The sequence below is a fragment of the Rhincodon typus genome, chromosome 6 (genome assembly GCF_021869965.1).
Source record: "Rhincodon typus isolate 14 chromosome 6, sRhiTyp1.1, whole genome shotgun sequence".
NCBI classification, from domain to species: Eukaryota; Metazoa; Chordata; class Chondrichthyes; order Orectolobiformes; family Rhincodontidae; genus Rhincodon; species Rhincodon typus.
The window spans coordinates 35589823-35613325 of NC_063337.1; the positions used below are offsets into that span (position 1 = coordinate 35589823).

A 23503-nucleotide genomic window follows, 5' to 3' on the forward strand; every position below is an offset into this window, starting at 1 on the left:
TGAGCAAACGTATGACAGAAATAAAAAAATTACAGAAATTTACTTTCAAGTCCTGACAAGTGCAAGGCAAAAAGCTTCAACGTAATGTATCTTTCAGCAAAATTCAAGTTCTATAGTACCAAATGACTATTAATATTATTAATTACTTTAAATTCCTCCCTTTTATGAGACTTAGGGACCCCATAATTTCTGGCATATTCTTGCATCTTCTACTGTGAAGTCGGACAGAAAATGATTAATTAACACCTTTGCCATTGTTATTTCCCATTTAAAATTTTCCTCTTCCCATCACCAAGGGATCCATTCTTACTAACCACTAATAAAAACAAAATATTATGGATGGTAGAAATCTGAAATAAGAAACAGAAATTACTAAAGAAACTCAGCAGACATGGCAAGATCTGTGGAAAGAGAAATAGAGTTAATGTTTCCATCTCAAAAGAAGAGTCACAGGACTTTAAACATCAACTCTGTTTTCTCTCCACAGATGCTGTAAGACTTGCTGATCTTCCCCAGCAATTTCTGTTTTGTTTTTATTTTACCAAAGTCTGCCTTTTTTATGTACCTGTGAATGTCCTTTAAATCTGTTTTTATATTTCTTGACCATCGTTATTTCTTCGTACCACCTATACTCATTCAACATCCTGACTTTCTGTATTAAGGTAATTTCTCACTATTGTCTTCACCTTGTCATTTATTACTAGAGCCATACCACTTCCTTTTCAATGTGTCTAACTCTTCTATAAGCTAAACTTGGAATATTTAGTTCACAACTTTTGTCACTTTACACCTATATGTCATTTATAGCTACAAGGTCAAACACATCAATCTCTATCTGAGATAACAAGGTATAGAGCTGGATGAATACAGTAGGCCAAGCAGCATCAGAGGAGCAGGAAAACTGACGTTTCGGCTCGAGACCCTTCTTCAGAAATGGGGGAGGGGAAGGGGTTTCTGAAATAAATAGGAAGAGAGGGGGTGGCGGATAGAAGATGGGTAAAGGAGAAGATAGGTGGAGAGGAGACAGACAGGTCAAAGAGGCGGGGATGGAACCAGTAAAGGTGAATGTAGGTGGGGAGTTAGGGAGGGGATAGGTCGGTCCAGGGAGGACTGACAGGTCAATGAGGCGGGATGAGGTTAGTGGGTAGGAGATGGGGGTGGGGCTTGAGGTGGGAGGAATGGTTAGGGAGACGGGGACGAGCTGGGTTGGTTTTGGGATGCGGTAGGGGGAGGGGAGATTTTGAAGCTTGTGAAGTCCATATTGAAAACCTTGGGCTGCAGGGTTCCCAAGCGAAATATGAGATGCTGTTCCTTTCGGGTGGCATCGTTGTGGCAATGCAGGAGGCCCAGGATGGACATATCGTCCAAGGAGTGGGAGGGAGAGTTGAAATGGTTCGTGACTGGGAGGTGCAGTTGTTTATTGTGAACCGAGCGTAGGTGTTCTGCAAAGCGGTCCCCAAGCCTTCGCTTGGTTTCCCTGATGTAGAGGAGGCCACAACAGGAACAGCGGATACACTATACCACATTAGCAGTTGTGCAGGTGAACATCTGCTTGATGTGGAAAGTCTTCTTGGGGCCTGGGATGGGGATGAGGGAGGAGGTGTAGGGGCAGGTGTAGCACTTCCTGTGGTTGCAGGGAAAAGTGCCGGGTGTGGTGGGGCTGGAGGGGAGTGTGGAGTGGACAAGGGAGTCACGGAGAGAGTGGTCCATCCGGAAAGCCGATAAGGGTGGGGAGGGAAAAATGTCTTTGGTGGGGTCGGATTGCAGATGGCGGAAGTGTCGGAGGATGATGCGTTGGATTCGGAGGTTGGTGGGCTGGTACGTGAAGACAAGGGGGATTCTGTTTTGGTTGTTATTGCAGGTAGGGGGTGTGAGGGATGAGTTGCTGGAAGTGCGAGAGACACGGTCGAGGGCATTTTCGACCACTGTGGAGGGGAAGTTGCCCTGCCGAGTCTCCACCATCCCCCCAGACCTCCCCCTTACTGAGGATGAACGGTCAGTCCTCAGTAAAGGACTCACCTTTGTCCCCCTCCACCCAAACATCGACGAATACAACTCATGTTTGGACGTTGAACAGTTCTTCTGCCGCCTCTGCCTCCGCGCTTACTTCTTTAATCGTGAGCCGAACGCTCCCTCTACTGACCCCTTCTCCCGCCTCCAACACACCCCCTGCTCCTGCACACCACCCCAAGGCCTCCTACCCTCCCTCGACCTCTTCATCTCTAACTGCCATCAAGACATCAATCGCCTGAACCTCTCCACCCCTCTCACCCACTCCAACCTCTCACCCGCAGAACGTGCAGCCCTCCGCTCCAATCCAAAACTCACCATAAAGCCCGTGGACAAGGGAGGCGCAGTTGTAGTATGGCGCACTGACCTCTACATCACTGAGGCCAGACGCCAACTCTCCGACACCTCCTCCTACCGCCCCCTTGATCATGATCCCACCCCCGCCCACCAAACCATCATCTCCCAGACCATCCACAGCCTCATCACTTCAGGTGACCTCCCACCCATAGCCTCTAACCTCATCGTTCCCCAACCCTGCACCGCCCATTTCTATCTCCTTCCCAAAATCCACAAACCTGACTGACCTGGTCGACCCATTGTCTCTGCCTGCTCCTGCCCCACTGAACTCATCTCCACTTAGCTCGACTCCATTTTCTCCCCCTTGGTCCAGGAACTCCCCACCTACATCCATGACACCACCCACGCCCTCCATCTCCTCCAAAACTTCCAATTCCCTGGTCCCCAACACCTCATCTTTACCATGGACGTCCCTGTACACTTGCATTCCCCATGCAGATGGCTTAAAGGCCCTCCGCTTCTTCCTGTCCCGCAGGCCCGACCAGTCCCCCTCCACTGACACCCTTATCCACTTAGCTGAACTCGTCCTCACCTTTAACAACTTCTCCTTCAATTCCTCCCACTTCCTACAGACAAAGGGGGTGGCCATGGGTACCCGCATGGGCCCAAGCTATGCCTGCCTCTTTGTAGGATATGTGGAACAATCCGTCTTCCAAAGCTACACTGGCCCTATCCCCCACCTCTTCCTCCATTACATTGATGACTGTATCGGCACCGCCTCGTGCTCCCAACAGTTCATCCACTTCATTAACACCTTCCACCCCAACCTTAAGTTCACCTGGACCATCTCTGACACCTCTCTCTCCTTCCTGGACCTCTCTGTCTCCATCTCTGGCATCCACCTGGAAACCGATATCCATTTCGAGCCCACCGACTCCCAAGCTACCTAGAATACACCTCCTCTCACCCACCTTCCTGCAAAAAGGCCATCCCCTATTCCCAATTCCTTCACCTCCGCCGCATCTGCTCCCAAGATGAGGCATTCCACTCCCGGACATCCCAGATGTCCTCGTTTTTCAAGGACCACAACTTCCCCTCCACAGTGGTCGAAAAATCCCTCGACCGTGTCTCTCGCATTTCCCGCAACTCATCCCTCACACCCCCTCCCCGCAATAACAACCAAAACAGAATCCCCCTTGTCCTCACGTACCAGCCCACCAACCTCCGAATCCAACGCATCATCCTCCGACACTTCCGCCATCTGCAATCTGACACCACTACCAAAGACATTTTTCCCTCCCCACCCTTATCTGCTTTCCGGACGGACCACTCTCTGCGTGACTCCCTTGTCCACTCCACACTCCCCTCCAGCCCCACCACACCCGGCACTTTTCCCTGCAACCAAAGCAAGTGCTACACCTGCCCCTACACCTCCCCCCTCACCCCCATCCCAGGCCCTAAGAAGACCTTCCACATCAAACAGATGTTCACCTGCACATCTGCTAATGTGGTATGCTGCATCTGCTCTTCCCGTTGTGGCCTCCTCTACATTGGGGAAACCAAGCGGAGGCTTGGGGACCGCTTTGCAGAACACCTACGCTCGGTTCGCAAGAAACAACTACACCTCCCAGTCACGAACCATTTCAACTCTCCCTCCCACTCCTTGGATGACATGTCCATCCTGGGTGTCCTGCATTGCCACAATGATGCCACCCGAAAGCTGCAGGAACAGTATCTCATATTTCGCTTGGGAACCCTGCAGCCCAAGGGTATCAATGTGGACTTCACAAGCTTCAAAATCTCCCCTCCCACGACCGCATCCCAAAACCAACCCAGCTCGTCCCTGCCTCCCTAACCATTCCTCCCACCTCAAGTCCCACCCCCATCTCCTACCCAGTAACCTCATCCTGCCTCCTTGACCTGTCTGTCCTCCCTGGACTGACCTTTCACCTCCCTAACTCCCCACCTACATTCACCTTTACTGGCTCCATCCCCGCCTCTTTGACCTGTCTGTCTCCTCTCCACCTATCTTCTCCTTTACCCATCTTCTATCCGCCTGCCCCTCTCTCCCTATTTATTTCAGAATCCCCTTCCCCTCCCCCATTTCTGAAGAAGGGTCTCGACCCGAAACGTCAGCTTTCCTGCTCCTCTGATGCTGCTTGGCCTACTGTGTTCATCCAGCTCTACTCCTTGTTATCTCAGATTCTCCAGCATCGGCAGTTCCTACTATCTCTGTAACAATCTCGATCTGAGTCATTAATTCAATTGTTATATTTTGTGCATTCAGGTACAGCACCTTTAATTTTAATGCTTTACTTCATGATGTAGCCTTAGATGCTATTGGTAAATTACTTTTGCTAAACTTCCTGTCCCTTCATGTCATAGTTTGTTTGATTTTATTCAAATCACGGCTCTACCTTGACTTCTCTTTTCAGATTTATAAATTTATTCTTATGTGAACCCTTTTATTTATTATTTTAAAGCTCCATCTATCAGTCAAGGTATTAAATTCATTAGTACACTGGTGCCAGCCCTGTTTAAGTAGAGCCTATTCTAAATGAACAACTCCCTGTTTCTCCATTAATGGTGCCAGATGCCCATGAATTGAAACCTCTGACAGCCACACAGCTCTTTAAGCCATGTATAAACTAAATTCAATGAATGACAATTAAAAAAAAAACTTTCTTCTCCAAATAAAGTGGATTATGCAGATGACATTATCACAAATATTTCTTTAGGAAAGACTTTTTGTGGTACACAGTACAAAATTTCAATCTCTCTTTATAAGCACCAGGCAATCAACTATATTCTAAATCCTGGGATACTGTACGTAAATACCTCTGAGACACCTCGTAGGGCTGTCCTCAACAAGCACTACTCCACTGCAAGTCATTGAAACACTGACAGGGTTGACAAAATGTTGTTTCCATTTCTCTGTCTCTATTATTGTTATTATTGACAAGCTTAATCACTTACTAACTTAATCATTGATTTAGTAGGAAAAAGCAAAGCTGCAATTGCTGAAATTCAGTGTAAATCCCCTTTTAAATAGAACAATACAGGCTTCAATTAACAAAAATACAAGTTGATAGAGAAACTCAACAGATCTGGCAGCATTTGTGGGAAGGAAGCAGAGGTAACGTTTTGAGTCCAGTGCCCATATCAGACTGACCTGCTTTTGGAGCCACAGTATTAATATGGCTGGATTAGATAATTTTTCCTCAATGGTAAGCCCCACAATGTTAATCATGATGATTGAGCGATGGTTGTGCCATTAAATGTCAAAGGGCAATGGTTAGATTCTCTCCTGTTGGAGATGGTCATTGTCTGGCACCTATATAGTGTGAATATTATTATTATGTATCAGCCCAACCCTAGATGTTGTCCAGGTCTTGCTACATATGGACACAGTTAGTATTGGAGAAGTCATGAATATTGTGCAATCATCCATGAAGGTCTTTATATTTGACCTTATGATGAAGGAAGATCATCTATGAAGATGGCTGGAAGTCCCCTGAGGAAATTCTGAAGAGATGTCCTCAGGGTGAGATGAATGGCCTCCAACAATCCACATCTATCTTCCTCATGCTTGATGTGACTTTGGCATGTGAAGATGTCTCCCCTAATCCCAAATGACTTCAGCTTTACGGAGTTGGGGGGGTGCGGGGGAGGTTTGATGCCAGGGTTGATATCACTGTATGTAATACCATCCATTACTTTGCTGACAGTTGACAGTAGACTGATGGAGTGGTAATTGGTCAGATTAAGCTTTCTGTATTTTGTAGACGGAACATGCCTGGGTAACTTGTACTTTTTTGGGGTAGATGCTAATGTTGTACCTGTACTGGAATAGGTTGACTATAGGTACAGGTCACAAATTTTCAGTATTACAGCTGGGAGTTTGTCTGGGCCAGTGCATTCGGTGTGCTCAGCCATTTCTAGATACCATAAGGAGTGAAATGAACTGGCTGATAACTGGATTTTGGAATGGTGCCCACCATGCCCTCATCTACATCAACGGAGCAGAGGTTGAGAGAGCTGACAGCGTCAAGTTCCTAGGAGTGACGATAATCGACAGCCTATCCTGGAATTACCACATAGATGCGATGGTCAAGAAGGCACAACAATGCTTCTTCTTCCTCAGGTGGCTTAGGAAATCTGTCATGTCCATAAAGACTCTCACCATACCATTTACAGATGCACCACAGAAAGCATACTATCTGGGTGAATAATGGCCTGATACAGCAACTGCTCTGCCCAGGACTGTAAGAAACTAGAGAAGGTGGTGTGCACAGCCCAGACTATCAGAGAATCCTCTATCCATAGACTCCATTTACACCTCTCAGTGCCACAGAAAGGCTGCCAACACCATCAAAGACACCTCCCACCCCAGTAATGCTCTCCTACAACCTCTTCAGTCAGGCAGAAGATACAGAAGCTTGAACACACGCACCAACAGGTTCAAGAACAGCTTCTTCCCTGCTGTTATTAGACTGATGAATGGACTCTGACCTCTAACAATGTTGATCTCGTTAATGTTGATCTTGCTTTGCACACGTCCTGTGCAGTGTAACCTGCATGCCTCACTCTGTCCAAGTTCTTTACACCCTATGATCTGTATGTCCTTGCTTACTATAATCTGCCTGTACCGCTTGCAAACAAAGTTTCTCACTGCACACGTGACAATAAATCAAATCACAGGAACAGACTGAGATGGGATCAATCACTTGGCTGAAGATGGATGCAAATGCTTCATCGTTGTCTTTTGCACTGATGTAATGACTACCCTCATTCTTGGAGAATGGGAATGTCTACTGAGCCCCTTCTCCTGTTGGTTGCTTACTTTTTCACCACCATTCACAACTGGATGCAGCAGGACTGCAGGGCTTAGATCTGATCCATTGCATTGGATCCATTAGCTCAAACTGTAACATCTTGTCTCTGCTGCTTACACACATGTAATCCTGTATTTTAGCTTCACAAGGTTAGCACCACCCTTCTACTATACCCTTCATTGAGCCAAAGTTGCTACCCAGCTTGGTTGAGGGGGATGTGCGAGCCATGAGGTATAGATTGTGGTGGTATCACCACTACTGTAGCTGATGACTCGCTGCAACTCATGAATGTCCAGTTTTGAGCTGCCAAATCGGTCTGAACCTAATCATTTAGCACGATAGTAATGTTACCCAACTCAATACAAGGTGTCCTCAGTATGAAATTATGATTTTGTCTCCATGAGGACTGTGCAATGGTCACTATTATAAATACTCTCATGGACAGATGTATCTGCAGCAGACAAATCGATGAGGATGAAAGGTTTTTCCCTTGTAATGGTGCTCTCACCACCTGCCAGAGGCTCCATCAGAGGACTGCGTCCTTCAAACAAAACAAAGAAAGTTAGTTTAACGAGTTGGGACAGTACATTTCTAACTTGTCAGAATGACATACCTTTCTCTTTAGAACTTTGCAAAAGTAAACACATTTCTGTTCCTTGATTAGGTTCTCCTGAAATTATTAACAACAATTATAAGGATATGATAACAGGTGCAGCAAACAGGATAGGAAAAACTTATTAAACATAAAATTTTAAAACATCATTCAAGTATTGCAAAGCATCAAAATAGTGATAACCTCTGGAGCACAAATTGTAATAATACATATATAAGGCAAAAAAATACTTCCAGAACAGAAATACTGAAGCTGCAAATTGATGATTCTCTAAAGTTACCTTTCTCGTTTTGTTTTTCAATGGGTGTTTGGATATGATTCAGAATGTGATGAACCTAAAACAAACAGAATGTGATTTACAGATAGTAGGAACTGCCAATGCTGGAGAATCTTAGACTACAAGGTGTAGAGCTGGATGAACACAGCAGGCCAAGCAGCATCAGAGGAGCATGAAAGCTGACATTTCGGGTCGAGACCCTTCTTCTTCTGAAGAAGGGTCTCGACCCGAAATGTCAGCTTTCCTGCTCCTCTGATGCTGCTTGGCCTGCTGTGTTCATCCAGCTCTACACCTTGTTATCTCAGAACATGATTTAATTACTTTTCATAAAGAATGTTTTCATCAGTGTATAAATCATCTCAGTGTTTTTGTTATGGAGATATGGAAATATTAGATTGCAGAATAGTAATGTTGACAATACTACTATACATCTTCCTTCATGCTTCAATTAAAGTATAGTAATGAGTAAGAGATTCAAGTTAAATCTATGACTGAAGTTCTATGTTGTAGTATTCCCTTATCTAAAGAGATTAATTGAGTAATTCACACAATGCCTCCAAAGATAGAATACCTAAGTACTTGGTGAAAAGAAACTAAATCTGATTTCATAGTATGTGAACATATCCAGAAAACGTTTTGTCTAAATTTATTTATTTCAGCCAGTACAACTTTATAACATAGCCAAGGATGATAATGATGGTACCTGAGACAACGTCTGTAAGATATGATTCCATTAGAATGACTATGTCAGGTTATTGCTTGACTGGTCTGTGGGAGAGCTCCCTCAATTGTGGTACAAGCTCCCAAATGTTAATGAGGAGAATTCTGCATCATCAACAGTGCTAAAGTCAAACAAATCTAAGCACAGAAAAAGGCCCTTCAGCTTGTTGTGACACCACCACTCAAAAGCAAGTGCCTGACTATTCTAATCACATTTTCCAATTCCAGATTCCCAACACTGTTTTTCCTCAGGTCTCCTCTAAACATCCTGTCCCTTACATTAAATCTGTGCCTCTTGGTCATTGATCAAGGGGAAAAGCTTCTTCTTGTCTATCCTATCCGTGCTCCATCAATTTTATACAACTCAATCATGTCCCCTCTCAACCTCCTCTGCTCTAAGGAAAATAGCCCCAGTCTGTCTAATCCCTCTTCATAACTGAAACTCTCCAGCCCAGGCAGCATCCTGGTAAACCTCCTAGCAATCTCTCCAGTGACTATCACATCCCTCCTATAATGTGGATTCCACACTGCACAATTCTCTAGCTGTGGCCTATCTGACGTCTTACACAGTCCTAGCATAAACTCCCTGTTCTTAAACTATATGCCCTGACTTATAAAGGTCAGAATGCCACAGTCTTCTTAGCCACATTATTCACCTTCCCTGAAATATAATGGGACTGGTGGATATGCACACCAAAGTCCCTCTGATCCTCAGGGCTTCCCAGAGTCTTACCACTTACCATGTATTCCCTTGCCTTGTTTTGTCCTACCCATATTCATTTATCCAGATTGAATTCTATTTGCCACTGATCAGCCCACCTGAGCAGCCCATCTATATCCTCTTGTAGTCTAAAGCTATCCTCCTCACTATTTGCCACCCCTTCAATTCTTGTATTGTCTGTGAACTTATTGATCACCCTCCTACATGCAACTGTAAATTACTTACATAAACCACTAACAGCAAAGGCCCCAACACTGACCCCTGTGAGCCCTCATTAGTCACAGACTCCCACTCAGAAAAATACCCTTCAACCATCACTCTTTGCTTCCTGTCACTCAGCCAACTGTTGATCCGATTTGCCGAATTTCCATGAATTCCATGGGTCTTACCTCTGCAATGAGTCTGCCATATGGGACCTTATTAAAAGTCTTGCTGAAGTCCAAGGAGACTACATCAAAAGCATTGCCCTCACCCAGTCACATCTTTGAAAAATTCAATCAAGTTGGTCAGACCTGACTCCCCCTTAACAAAACCACACTGACTGTTCTTGATTAATCCCTATCTCTCCAAATGCAAAGTAATCCTGTCCCTCAGAATTGCTTACAATAGTTATCTTTTCAGTGTCTTGGTCAATGCCATATGATCTGTCTGGTTTTATCAGACTTTGCTCTTGTTAAATAATTCTGAGTGGCTTGCGAGGCCAGTTCAGAGGGATTTAAGAGTCAACCACATTGCTGTGGATCTGGGGCCATGTAGGCCAAATTAGGTGATGATGCCAAACTTTCCCTTCCTAAAGGATATTAGTGAACCAGGTAGATTTCTACAACAATCAGCAATAATTTCATGGCTACCATTAAACTATTTCTTCTAATCCAAATTTATTAAATGAATTCAAATTTCATTATCTGCTATGGTGGGATTTGAATCCATGTCCCGATGTTGCTGGATTACTAGTCGAGTGACAATATCACTATGCCCCTTAAATAATTTGATTCCATCCCCATATTTCTCCCACAGCAATTTAAGAACAGTGGAAGATTAACTCCTCCGTGGCCAGGAGAAGTAATCATCATAGTGTTCTTTACGACTAGAAGGAATTCTCAGAAGGTTGAGGGAAAGGATCTTTGATGATCACAGGACATTAAGACTGAGTGAAATGTGGAGAAGTAAATACACTAGGAGCCGGGATGACTATGTAATATTTCCTGTAAGGACCATAATCCTGTTGCATTAAGACATTACTAATGGTTATATTTTCCAATGCTCAGAACATCAATTATGTATTAAGTAACATTTAGTCAATGCCCCCAGTTCCAGATTCTCCGACAAGAGGAAACATTCTTTCTACATTCCACCCTGCCAAGATCTCTCAAGATTTTATACGTTTCAATCAAACCACCTCATACTCTTCAAAAGTCGAGTCGGTCTTCATGCAACTGAACAGGCTGAATCATGACCAGCCTACCTTTGGGTGCATGGGACAGGATGTCCTCAAAGCTAGCGCCACCCAGATTGCAGAATTTGCTTCCCTTACATACCTTCCCTACTGCCACTCTGTCTCATCATTATGATATTGGACCCTAAGGCATTATACATTTCTGAAGAAGGGTCTAGGCCCAAAACGTCAGCCTTCCTGCTCCTCTGATGCTGCTTGGCCTGCTGTGTTCATCCAGCTCTACACCTTGTTATCTCATTATACAACTTAATGGATTAAGTTATTGTCATAATGAGTGATTGATACCAAGCTCCTACCAGAATATAGTTTTAATGCTTCATGCTGCAAGGAGAGCTTTAGAATATCTTAGATGTATTTCTTTGCCCTACTCTGTAACATTAGCTACATGAGAGCTGAGAAAAAAAGGGCCTGGTTGGAGAGGCAATTATCAACCACCCTGATAGTATCCAGTCATCATAGTCGATTTTAAAGAAGTTTTGTCTGAATGCTTACGGAGCTGGATTCAAAGAGGACATCAACCTTTGTTTGTTGATCTTCCCATTGAACTTGAAAGATATGACAAAAGCACTGCAGATCGAGTTTATCTAGTGTTCTACATATCACTGAGACACAGTCCACATCTAACTGAAATGCAGCAACATGGTGGCAACAACTGTTCTGTACACTAAAAATTTCGTTTCAAGTCCAGATTTTCTTCCCACTGTACTCCCTTACCACCTTTACCTACCTTTCCTCCAAGCTCCTGAATTCATATTCATGCCCCTTCTTGACCGTGTTATCTCACCAGCCTTGCTCCTGCCATCATGCCAATCAAGTAAGGCTATTTCTGATCACTCTCCTATATCACTCTCCATCCACAGTCCCCTCTGATACTGAATTCTTTTGTTTGACATCTGTCCCTGAAAATATCACTTTCCAGATATAGTTGCACTTACAAAATTCCAATTTTGTAGCTTGTGGCACTTTGTTCACAACAAAAGCATTATCAGTTCCCAATCACCTCAACCACACCCTCACATCCACTGTTGATATCCTAGTCCCCATTAAAAACATTCATCTCTAGCACCCTGTTTCGCCAGTACAACCCCCATCCTCCTTGAGTCTAAGGGATGCAGATTTGACCAGATATGACAGGCAACAGTCAATGCCTGATCTGTTTGGATTATAAACACCAGTAGCAGGTCCTCCTATCTGACCAAAATTAATCACTATTCCAACATCATCCTAGAATGTGAAGATAATCCCATCTTCTTACTCATCTCCTCTTGTCTCCAAGTACAAGTGAGATGATTCCATTGACTTCATTGATTTCATTGCCAATGTGTGAGAATGTCTAGTCAGTCGTATCTGCTGCATTTCACCTCCCTCCCCCTGTCATCCCTCATTCCTCTAGTCCTCCTGGAAGAAAAATGAAGGTTTGTGCTCTGTAAGAAAAAAGAAATGAACTGGTGGAATTGACAAAAAATTATGGTGAAATTCACATTATCCGGTGCCTCACCAACAGAAGTGTCCAATACCCCTATGTGACAAGCTTCAACTGACTACTATGAGGTTTGTTAACATGCACATACATGTCAACCTTTTATAATCACATTTTTAGATTTCTAAGAGCTATATGCTAACAGGCAAGTAACAAAATTTATGACAATGAATTATGTTGGCTCTGTTAGCTTGATTAGCTAAAACAAACAATTAGTGGTTTCCTAAGAGCACAATCATATATGTTTGCGGTTTTGCAATGTAACTGTAGCAGTGTTATAATATGTTAACTCCCTCAAGATGCAATAAAACTCTCTCTGCTCTGCCTCGTAAAGTACAGCATTAACTAGTTTGCCGTTTACAAACCAGCATTTTTGATTTAGCATCACCACCCATTCCTGGTACATGGCAAATATCACCATTCCACCTCCCCTCCCCCAGCCCCACCCCTCCTCCCTCGCACTTCCTTGACCTACCACAACTAACACAATCTGTCCATCTTCTCCCCCATCCTATCTGCCCCCACTTCCCATCAACCAATCCCCACTACCCCCTACCTGCATCCACCTATCACCATCCCACCTACCTTCCCCCAGCCCCACCCCTCCTCCCTCTATTTATTTTCTATTTCCCTTCCCCCTCCCCAGTTCTGAAGAAGGGTCCTGACCCAAAATATAGACTTTCCTGCTCCACTGATACTGCCTGACCTGCTGTGTTCCTCCAGCTCCACACTGTGTTGACTCTGACTCCAGCATCTGCAGTTCTTGCTATCTCTGAATGAATTTTACCATGGCTGGTGCCCACTGCCAATGACAAAACACAATGTAGGCATTTATTTGTTTCTAAGACAGTGTATCAACAATCTTTCTTCCCCCAAGGACAATGCCATGACGGAATGAGGTTTGATGGAAATAGTCCTGGTCACATCGTTTGAAATTTTCAAGATTCATCTTTAGATTATTTCCATTTCCAGGACTACCATTTTATTAGGAATGCCTGGTTTATGAAGCACTCCTTTATAAAGTATCAGAGGCATATAGCTATTAATCTGTGATGTTGATATAATCAAAGCAGAAGCAGAAGTAGAAATTTCCTCTAAAGTTCCCCACTGTCATGGGTTACACTCACATTTTTCTTTATTTTCTATTTCCCACCACGTGCTTTATAAATTCAGGTTATCTGTGAGACACACATCCTGCTCCATTGATCTTATTCCAACTAAACTACTAGTACCTGAGTTCCCTTCTTGGTTTCCATGCTAGATGATATTGTCAATTATTTTCTCTCTTCAGGCAATGACTGATTCTCCTTCAAATCTGGCATCATTATCATCCTCACTCCTCAAAAGAAAACAGCCAGTTACCCTAAAATCTTTGCAAATATCATCCATCCCTAAACCTCCTTTCCTGTCCAAAATCCTTGAAATTGCTGTTGCCTCCAAAATCTTTGCCCACATTTCTCAGAAGTCAATGTTTGGATCACTCCCATTAGGTTTTTATCTTGGCTACTGAACCAAAGCAGCTCTAATGAAAGTCACAAATAATATGCTGTGTGACTGTGACAAGGGGCAACTATCCCTTCTCATCCTCTCTGCTGCCTTTGACCTGGTTCTCCACACCAGCCTCTTCCAACACCTCTCTACCATTATCCATTTTAACTATCCAGTCATGGCCTGAGAATTAGCTGCAAATATTTCTCTTCTCGCTCTTGCACCATTATATCTGATGCCACCAAGAAGCTTTCCTTGGTCCCCTTATATTTCCGAACTGAATGCTGTCCCTTGGCAACATGATTCAAAACACTGCATTTCCATATTCATACTGACAACATCCAGTTTTACCTCATTACCACCTCTTAATTCACTCACTATTTCTGATTCACAGAGCCAGCAAGAATTTCCTCCCAGTAATTATTGACAAGACTTAAGCCATGGTCTTCATACCACACCAATGTTTTCTTTAAAATTTAGTCATTGCGCATAGTCTAATTTTTCCTTGTGGAGTTCTGTTAAGTGTATTTGCATAACAATGCATGGGCATTATTTCTCTGACACCAAGGCTTGCCCAATATTTTTTTAGGGCAATGCATGGCCTTGCATCCATGCAGCTTAGTTATATATTGGAAAACTGTGTTCCTTAATTACTCACACCACCCCTTTTTTGACAAATGTCTGAAGCAGAACCTTGGTGTCCTATCTGCCTCTGAGATGAACTTTTGACCACCAACCTACACAATCACACTAAGACTGCAAATTTCTGCATCTGTAATAATTCCAAACTTTGTCCCTGCCTCAGATTATCTGCAGCTGAAATCCTCATTCATGCCTTTACTACTTCTGTTAGACTTGATTATTCCAATTACTTTGCAAACTGGCCTCCCACAGTCTGCTCTCTGTAGATTTGAAGTAATCTAAAATGCTGCTGCTCCTGTCCTAAATTGCACAATGCCCTGTTCACTCATCAGCTGACCCACAGTGGCTCTGGGTAAAGCAACTCTTCGATTTTAAAATTCTCATCCTTCTTTTCAAATTCTTCCGTGGCCTCACCCCTCTTGATCTATGTAACTTCTAGCAGTCCTTCAACCCACTTACCACTGCTGGTCAAATATTAGACTACCTAAAGCCCAAGGTATGGAGTCCTCACCCTAGATCTCCGCTACTTTCCCCCTTTTTCCTCAAATAAGATACTTCATAAAGCCTATTTTTGCAACCAAGCATTTGGTCATCTTTCTAATAACTCTTTAGGTGGGTCAGTTTTGTTAATTCTTCTATGAGGTAGCTCAGGATGTTTTAGAATCATAGAATTTTACAGTACAGGAGACCATTTGATCCATTGTATCTGTACCGGCTCTTGATGAGCTACCCATCCCATCCCATTCTCCAGCCCTATTTCCGTAGCACTCTAAATTCATCACTTACAAATATATATACAGCTCCCTTTTGAAATCTCCTATGGAATCCGTCTCCACCACTCTCCCAGGCTGTCCATTCCAAATCCTAATACTCTCTGAGCAAATAAGTTTCTCATTCCTAGCTCTCTTGCTGACAATCTTGAAATTGTGAGCCCTAGTTACTGGCATACCAACTAGTGGAAATAGAATATTCTTCTTTACCTTGTCGGAATTGTTCATAATTTTGAACACCTCATTAAGGTCACCTCATAATCTTCTCTGCTCCAAGGAGAATGAGCCCAATTCCTCTAACCTTTTCATCTATCTAAAATCCCTCATTCTGCTATCATTCTCATAAATCTATTTCTAATTCTACCTTTGTCACTATAAAGTGCTACACAAATATAGGCCAATGTTATCATAGGAATATAGAAAGAGGAGTTGACTGTTCAGTCTCTCACATTTGTTCTGCTATTTGATTTGGTCATGGCTGATCTGGATCTTATTAATTAGTTAAGCCAGTCAAAAATTTCTTCATTAACCAATGACCGTACCAAGCTACAGATGAATTGACAATCTAGAAAATAATATTATTAATAGTATTGCAGATATAAAAAACACATTTTGTTGAAGCTTTTTGTTTTGATTCACCAGGACATTTTGCAAGAATACAAATTCAAGGGCAAAGCAACATTTATACTCCATGAGAGGACAGTACTGATGAAAGTACCCTCTAAGGTCTGATATCCTGCGCATGATGATTGACACGTCGACACAAATTGCAGCATTGACTTTTGGTTCCAAATGTCACTGCCATATCCCAACTTCAGAGGTCCATGCAGGAGAAAAATGAAAGTGAGGATGCTGATTGGTTGACAGCAGCATCCTGTTGGTGGTGAACACCACTCATGTTACTATTGCATTGTAACCATGTGAAAAAGGTACTTCATCTGTTGCTTAAACTTTTGACTTGCCCTAACCTTCCAAGGTAATGTCTTTTATGCCCAAATAGATGATATTGCAATGGGATCCCCACTAGGTCCAGTATTCAAAAATATCTTTGTTGGGATCCATTAGAAATGTGTCTTTAATGGGATTACATCTAATCTTCTACCTTTTGTACTTGTTTTCCAATATATTGCTTTATTTGAATACATTGCATACATTTGCTACATTTGAGTTCCTGGCTGCACGTAAAAATTCCTCATGTGTCTCACTGGCTGCATCCTGTGCTCAAATTCATGTTTTAAGTGGAACAGTCAATGAGCTCTCTCTCTCCTGATGTTCCAATTGAGAAATCAAAGGGGTGGGAGATGGCGGGGTTCTCTCAACATTCTACCGCAAACAAACCTTCACTGATCAGATTGTATGTGGGGATTCCTACAGTTCTATGTGCTACAAGATTGACCTTTATCAGAAGTCTTGTAAACTGGGTCTGAGCCATTTGGTTAATGTGCAAACTTAATGCTAAAATAGGGCATTATTTTGTTTTATCAAAGCCATCCTGCATAGTAATGGCTACCCTAATCAGATCATTTCTCACTCTATATCATGCAAACTCAGGGAAGGCAGCCACTCTTGGTCTTGAAAAGTGTCCAGTCCACCTCTTATTACCCTGGAAGTGTAAGGTATCTCAAAAATGTAAGTAACAAGTGAAGCTAGCTGTTCCATGCTACAAATATCCCATAGCAACACAAGTGGTACTTGTCACTATCAGGAAGCTGCCATCAATCCAAAAATACACTCTGCCATTAAGACGAATGAGTAATGTGGTCTATACTGGTGCGATGCCAAGTATGTAGACCATAAAACCCAAAGACGGGCACATTGTACTGAACAGGATGTCCCCATGTTAGTTTACAACAAACAAGGTGCTGATTGTATCCAATCAATCCTTGCTGCACAATGTCTAATGTTAGATGCGATTCTGCAGTTGGACAACATTTGCTGGATAATCCTGAATGTGCATGGAATTATGCTGACAACCAATTTAGCATCTAGAGTCAGGCTTACAGTGTGGTACGCTTGTGTGTATTCAAAACTACATATATTAATGTATAGGCCCCTGTTCTTTCAAAACTAATGTGCCTGTTTAAACTCAACAAATTAATGATTGCCTGAAGAATGAACCAGTAAATGGCTATGCGCTGACCAATCAGGGTCAACCTGCATAGATTAAAATTTTAAACAGCCTGGCTAATAAATGTTGATCAGCATTAATATAGTCTTAATAGCTAGGCTTTTAACAATCTGAATTCACTTGCCAATGAATCAGCACTATCCTCTCTTTTCTCTTGAGTTTATATTCTTGCAAAATGTCCCGGTGAGTGCAAGATGAAAATCTTTGACAAGTGTGACTTTTATTGGCGATACCCAAGGTCTGTACTACCAAATTTCTTTTGGTATTAGTAGTGATGGGATATGAACACATTGCTAGAAAGATAAAATAATGGTGTATCTGCCAACCACACCATAACAACATATTTCAGTCACATGATTGTAATTGTTAAGGAGCAGGTAGCTCTGAACTTGCAATGGCTCACTTCCTGTTTGCCTAAATAGGCAAATGCACAATCCTGTGTGTGTTATAAACTCACTTTGATCAACAATATCCCATATATGATCTGTGCGCTCAGTATCACATCGGGCTTTATTGGTTTACAACAGATAAATGCTAAGAAATGTGCGCAAGTAATATCTCAATGTACAGAAATAACAATTCTGCAAATTCAATCACAGCTAACAATCACTGAATGAAGGAAAGTAAATAATCAGATTTACTAGTGGTAAAAAGAAGGTGGCAGACAATAAAGATTAACATTAAGTGGATGAGCTAGATGAAGTACTGAAGTTACTACAGATGAAGTGTAAGGGATAAACTTGTTCAAAGCTGTATTTTTCTTTCCATTCCTGGAAGTAGAAGCACTGGGCCTTGGGACACTCTATGATCACTATCTCAGCTCAAGGCTGCCACTGCTCTAGATTACTGAACATCAGCAGTCAAACGGCAAAACAATCAAAACAAAGGATCCAGACTCCTCTGCAAGTTTAGCAGATATATAAATCCATATCTATTATTTGTTTCCACTTCACATTGATGGGCTCATTCTGAGTGAAAGGAAGAGTGGATATACTCGTGATAATTTCCACTTATGCAATGGTTTTAATGAATAAAAATGGTGTAAATAACAATGAAGTAAGATTGTAAGGTAAGGTTTCTATTGCAGACTGAAGAACTTTAGGAATCAGTGCCACACACATGGTCAATAGATTCTGAATATTATAGCTGGGTATAAAACTGGCTTTGCACAACAGCTTCTGTTCATAGTTGTCCACCAAACAGCATTTCAATTGATCTTTAAAAAAAATTGTTTTTAGTGTCTGTATTCTGAATGAAATGATTCATTTTGCACCTATCCCTATCTTGTTGCAATTAACTAGTAGGAATCCAACATACACCAAGACATTGCTGTCAGACTCAGATCACATTCCTGAACTCGCCAATGTCACCCACAAGCCCTTTGGCACAAACTGCCTTAAGGTAGCTTCCTAATTGGCCATTTTCATGCTATCTGTTCTATTAAGGGTGATGGGCAGGGTCCTGTGCTGCAGGTCCACTCAGAGGTCCCGCAGTGACCTCAGGCTGACAGGCTCATTGGAAGAGATGGCTACTGCGAAGGCAGGCAGATAGTATCTCAACAAAATTGCATTCTCATCTGCAATGAATTATAAGTTAGAAAGGGCCAATTACTGGGTTGGAAGGGAAACCCCTCTGTAATCCATTCATGGAAGGAGAAGCAGTCTTTCATCCTGACAGTTCCATTGCTGGATGTAGAGCCTTCAGCTTTGTTAGCCCCAGGTTAGCCACCAGGAAGTCTCCTTAATTAAGTTGTTAGCATCTGCACATGCCAGGGAGCTGTTCTGACATCAGTAAGTTATCAGAACCAGTGCAAACTGGGCCACAAGTGGAGCCTTAACTGGACTAATTGACAGACTTCTATGGAGTCCTAGACCATTCATGGGAAAGCAGATCGAAGGCAGGATTGCACAGGGAATTATGCCAGCATATTTCCCCCAACATGTTTTTCCCAGAACCTCTTGTAGCACCCTCACCTCCAATCCCATCTCACAAAACCAGGAAATTCCAGATCTGAGACTCATTCCCAAAGTTTAAAAATATCAAATTTCATACATTTGTTGCATGGTTTGGAAGCTGCATTTTTCAATGAGTTATGTTATAAACACATAAGTAATATTACTCCTGAATGTATTTGGAACAAGTGAGGCAGAAAACAACTTATTGTTATATAAACAAATGATTTCAAATTAGAACAATGTTTATCACACCAAAGAATGCAATTTACAATTAGAGATCTCACGCCAGGACGAAAAAATGTGGCCTTTTGGTCAATTCCTTTGAACAGATCTTGTTTGTCATGTCTATAAGGTGCACAGTAATAGTCTTCTTCGTTGTCTGTCTCAAAATAATTTTGCACATTTGACACACATTTTCTTCGAAAGTCATCAATCTGAAAAGGCAAACATAAAGCAACCTTTCAAATTACAATGACAACAAGGTGCAGAGCTGGATGAACACAGCAGGCCAAGCAACATCATAGGAGCAGAAAGGCTGATGTTTCGGGCCTAGACCCTTCAACAATGAATTTGCATTTTGAATAGCTCGGACTTGCCTGAAAATAGTTCGTTTTGTAATGGTTACATGTCTAACTGCTACTAGGAGCCTGGTAAAATCTCAGATATGGGGTTGGTGAGGGCAGAGCAAGTAGAGAGTCAATGATTTACATTACCACAAGCTTTTGAGTTCCAGTGTTGCCTGGTTACCTTAGCCTTAACCAACTGTTAGACTCAACATTGTTGAAACTTTAAACACTGGTTTTTAATAACAGGTAGCTATGATTTACAAATTGTAACTGATACTGGAAAGAGTGCAAAGGAGTATTACTGGGCTGTTGGCTGGGTTGCAACATGTTCGTTAAAAAGAGAGGCTGGATTTGCAAGTTCTTTTTTTATAGTAGAGAAGGCTGAGGGGGGACCTGACTGAAGTGTTTGAGATTATAAGGAGCATGGATTAGATGTGTAAGAAGCAGTTGTTCCCCTTAGTTGAAGGGTCAATAACAAAGGGCCACTATTTTAAAGGTGAAGGGCAGGAGATCTAGTGAAGAAAATTTGTTTTCAACTCAGAGAGTGATGGGAATCTGGAATACACTGCATGGGAGGGTAGTTGAGCAGGGACATCTCACAACCTTTAAAAAGGTACATGGATGAGCACTTGAACTATCATAACTTTCAAGGTTATGTTCCAAGTGCTGGAAAGTGAGATTTAGCAACTCAGTCTGGATAGCTCAGTCTGGATGAGTGGAAGGGCCTTGTTTGTGCTGTATGATCCTATGACATTGTGAGATATGTAGGAGGCACCTGAGAGCAAAAAGGCTCAACCTTTTGCCTCTAACGTGCTACCAGCCATTTTGCCAGAAACCCCTGGTCCCACAATGATGGAAAGAAAACTTGACAATTTCCATGGAGAGTATTTTTATGTGTACATGCATTTTAGTACTGTATTAATCATTAACGGAAATTTTAAGAATATTAAAAATTGCATTGGTTTTGCTGAGAATAAAAATTTTAATCTCATTTGTAAAACAAAACAAAAGAAATGAGATAATGATTTAGTTATGAGTGAGAAAGCCACGAATGCATATCAATTACTGGGATAATGCTATGAAAAGCGGCTCGAAAAGTTGCTTCGAGTTGGAGACCGTTCCTTGCTTTTACAGCTGGCATGATAGAGACTGCAATTACTCGTGATGAATGACGGTGTGTTGAATGAATCGTTAGTGCGGGCAACATAGTATGATGAAGATCACCGGGAAGATTGCAAAAATTATTGGAGAAACTCAGCAGGTCTGGCAGCATCTGTGGAGAAAGACAGACGGAGTTAACGTTTTGTGTCCGGTTCTGAAGAAGTCAAAACGTTAACTTTGTTCCTCTCTCCACAGATGCTGCCAGACCTGCTGAGCGCCTCCAGCATTTTGCGTTTGTCTCAGATTTCCAGCATCCCCGGTATTTTATCTCCGTTTGATTACATTGGTATGTGCAGAGCTGAATTTATATGAGATACTTTCACCAACATATGGTAATACATTAAAGTTTCACTTGTGAGCAAAATCAGGACATATTCACAAAGCTAGAGCTTACAAAAGGCAATTTAAAAATGTCATCGGAAAAGCAAGAAATATAAAATCCTATCAGCGATAGTAGGAACTGCAGATGCTGGAGAATCCGAGACAACAAGGTGCAGGGCTGGATGGACACAGCAGGTCAAGCAGCATCATAGGAGCAGAGAGGCTGATGTTTCGGGCCTAGACCCTTCATCAGAAAATCCTACCTGGCGAAGCTATGCTCTGTAACAGCTCCGCGCTAATGACGCCTAAGGCATGGTTAAAACATTTTTTTCTCTCCCTCAGAATCCTGGTCATGAAAGCCACCTACCGTTCTGAAGACTTTGATCTTCCGAAATAATCCACCGTCCAAATTTTCCCCACTGTCTCTTCTTAACTTCTGAGTAGCACATATATACGTACAAACAGTTAATATCTTAACTACGCTCTAAGCATTTTTTATTTCAGAAGTTTTCAAAATTATTTTGGAACAGCGCAACACACCTGGACGACAATCTTAGTGCTTCATAACACTGTTAGAGGACACCTTTTCCCCTTTTGTTTTTCTCCTTCAGAAAAGAATGAAAAATGCCCTCTTTCATCACACCTGGGACCAGTGGATGGGGAATGGAGGCAGGGATGGAGCCAAGAGCATTGCCCAGGGCAATACTTGTGTACCATTCCCTGAGTCAGGAAGAGGAAACTGCTGCTGTTTGGAAGTATCCAGTTAGCATTGGTGAAAGTGATGGTCGGCTGGAGACAAATTGACCCAGCCTTCCACTGTCAAATGGCTTGACTATAACACATACTTATTTGTGAAACTTCATCACATTCAAAGAAGTTAGCTTCATAATTATTCTTCACTAATTAACTGAGTTGTTAAATTCAATTAATAGCAAAATCGTGAACTTTAGATTTACTTTTTACATTTTTACTTAATTTCTCTTTTGTCGTTAAAGACATTTCCCCCCCCCCCCCCCCCGCAGAGGTTATGGTTTGTAGTGTTTATCATCTGTCAGGTGGACTAGGTAACTCCTAAGCAATCTCTGATGAATAAATCGGGTTTAGCAAGATATTATGGACAATAAAACTGTGTTTATGCTTTGTTAGTGTTTTATCCGGAATGAAATGAGTTTATAGCATGAACCTTATGACGTGCCTAGAAAATGTCTTTCTCACAATATTTCTGGGAAAGATCTTTCACAGCGACTGAATATTACTAAAATTAAAATTGTACTTTGCATATACACTTCATTGCAAGAAATAAAGTTCCTTGTGGCAAGAGTTTAAAGTCCAATGATGCGCGCTATAAAGGTCGCTGTCCGTATAAACAACACACCTTTTTGTTTAAACAAAAAGTAAATAGATTATAAATTCTAATCAAATGGTGTATGTCCTTCTGAGAACACCTGTGCTGGTTTGTGTGTGGATGCAACAGAATCTGTTTGGGACTGAATCACCCAGAAGCTGAATCTTTGAAAAAAGTGTTTGATTTTCTTACCGCCAACGGCATCTTCAATCTCATTTTCTCCGCTGCATGGCTAAGGATCTCAAACGGTGCATAGATTTTAATGATCTGAGTTTTGACTTCCTGCCTCTTCTGTTGGTCTCCCATCTCTGTGCTTCCTCGTCCCTCAGTCCCTGCTGTGTCAGTCACATCAGGATCCAGGAGAAGTCCAGTCTTTTTCACCTCCCTGAGAAAGTCCAATCTCTGCTCAATGTGAAGCTGGCCATTCCCATCCTCCTCCTTCTCGTACACTAGCACATAGTCAGGCCTCTCCTCTGCCCTTTCCATTCTCCACAACTATATCGCGTGTGGTCTTCCGGACACAAAACTTAACTTTGCATAGCCGTCAACAAGAAGCCGAGCAGAGCACGCCTTTTCCTCCGCACATGCGCAGCACTCCTACCTTCCCAAATGTGAACCATTGCGTGGATGAGGACAAACAGGTAAGGGAATGTGGAAACCTACATGTGCAAAGGTGTTTCTGATAATAACTTTCAGTCAGCGCGGTGCTACAAATGTC

The 23503-nt window shown here is 42.4% G+C and overlaps 1 protein-coding gene across 1 annotated transcript in view; it reads right to left on the reverse strand.

The window, feature by feature from the left end:
- Positions 1-23271, reverse strand: part of LOC109921444 (anoctamin-7-like) — a 73634-nt gene extending 50363 nt beyond the window's left edge. The window contains exons 1-5 of the mRNA XM_048597934.1: positions 22978-23271; positions 21808-21876; positions 19662-19826; positions 8036-8090; positions 7756-7812 (exon numbers count right to left, since the gene is read on the reverse strand). Of these exons, the coding sequence (XP_048453891.1) occupies positions 7756-7812; positions 8036-8090; positions 19662-19826; positions 21808-21876; positions 22978-23271 (640 nt within the window). The remainder of the gene's footprint in view (positions 1-7755; positions 7813-8035; positions 8091-19661; positions 19827-21807; positions 21877-22977) is intronic.
- Between the last annotated feature and the right edge of the window lie 232 nt (positions 23272-23503).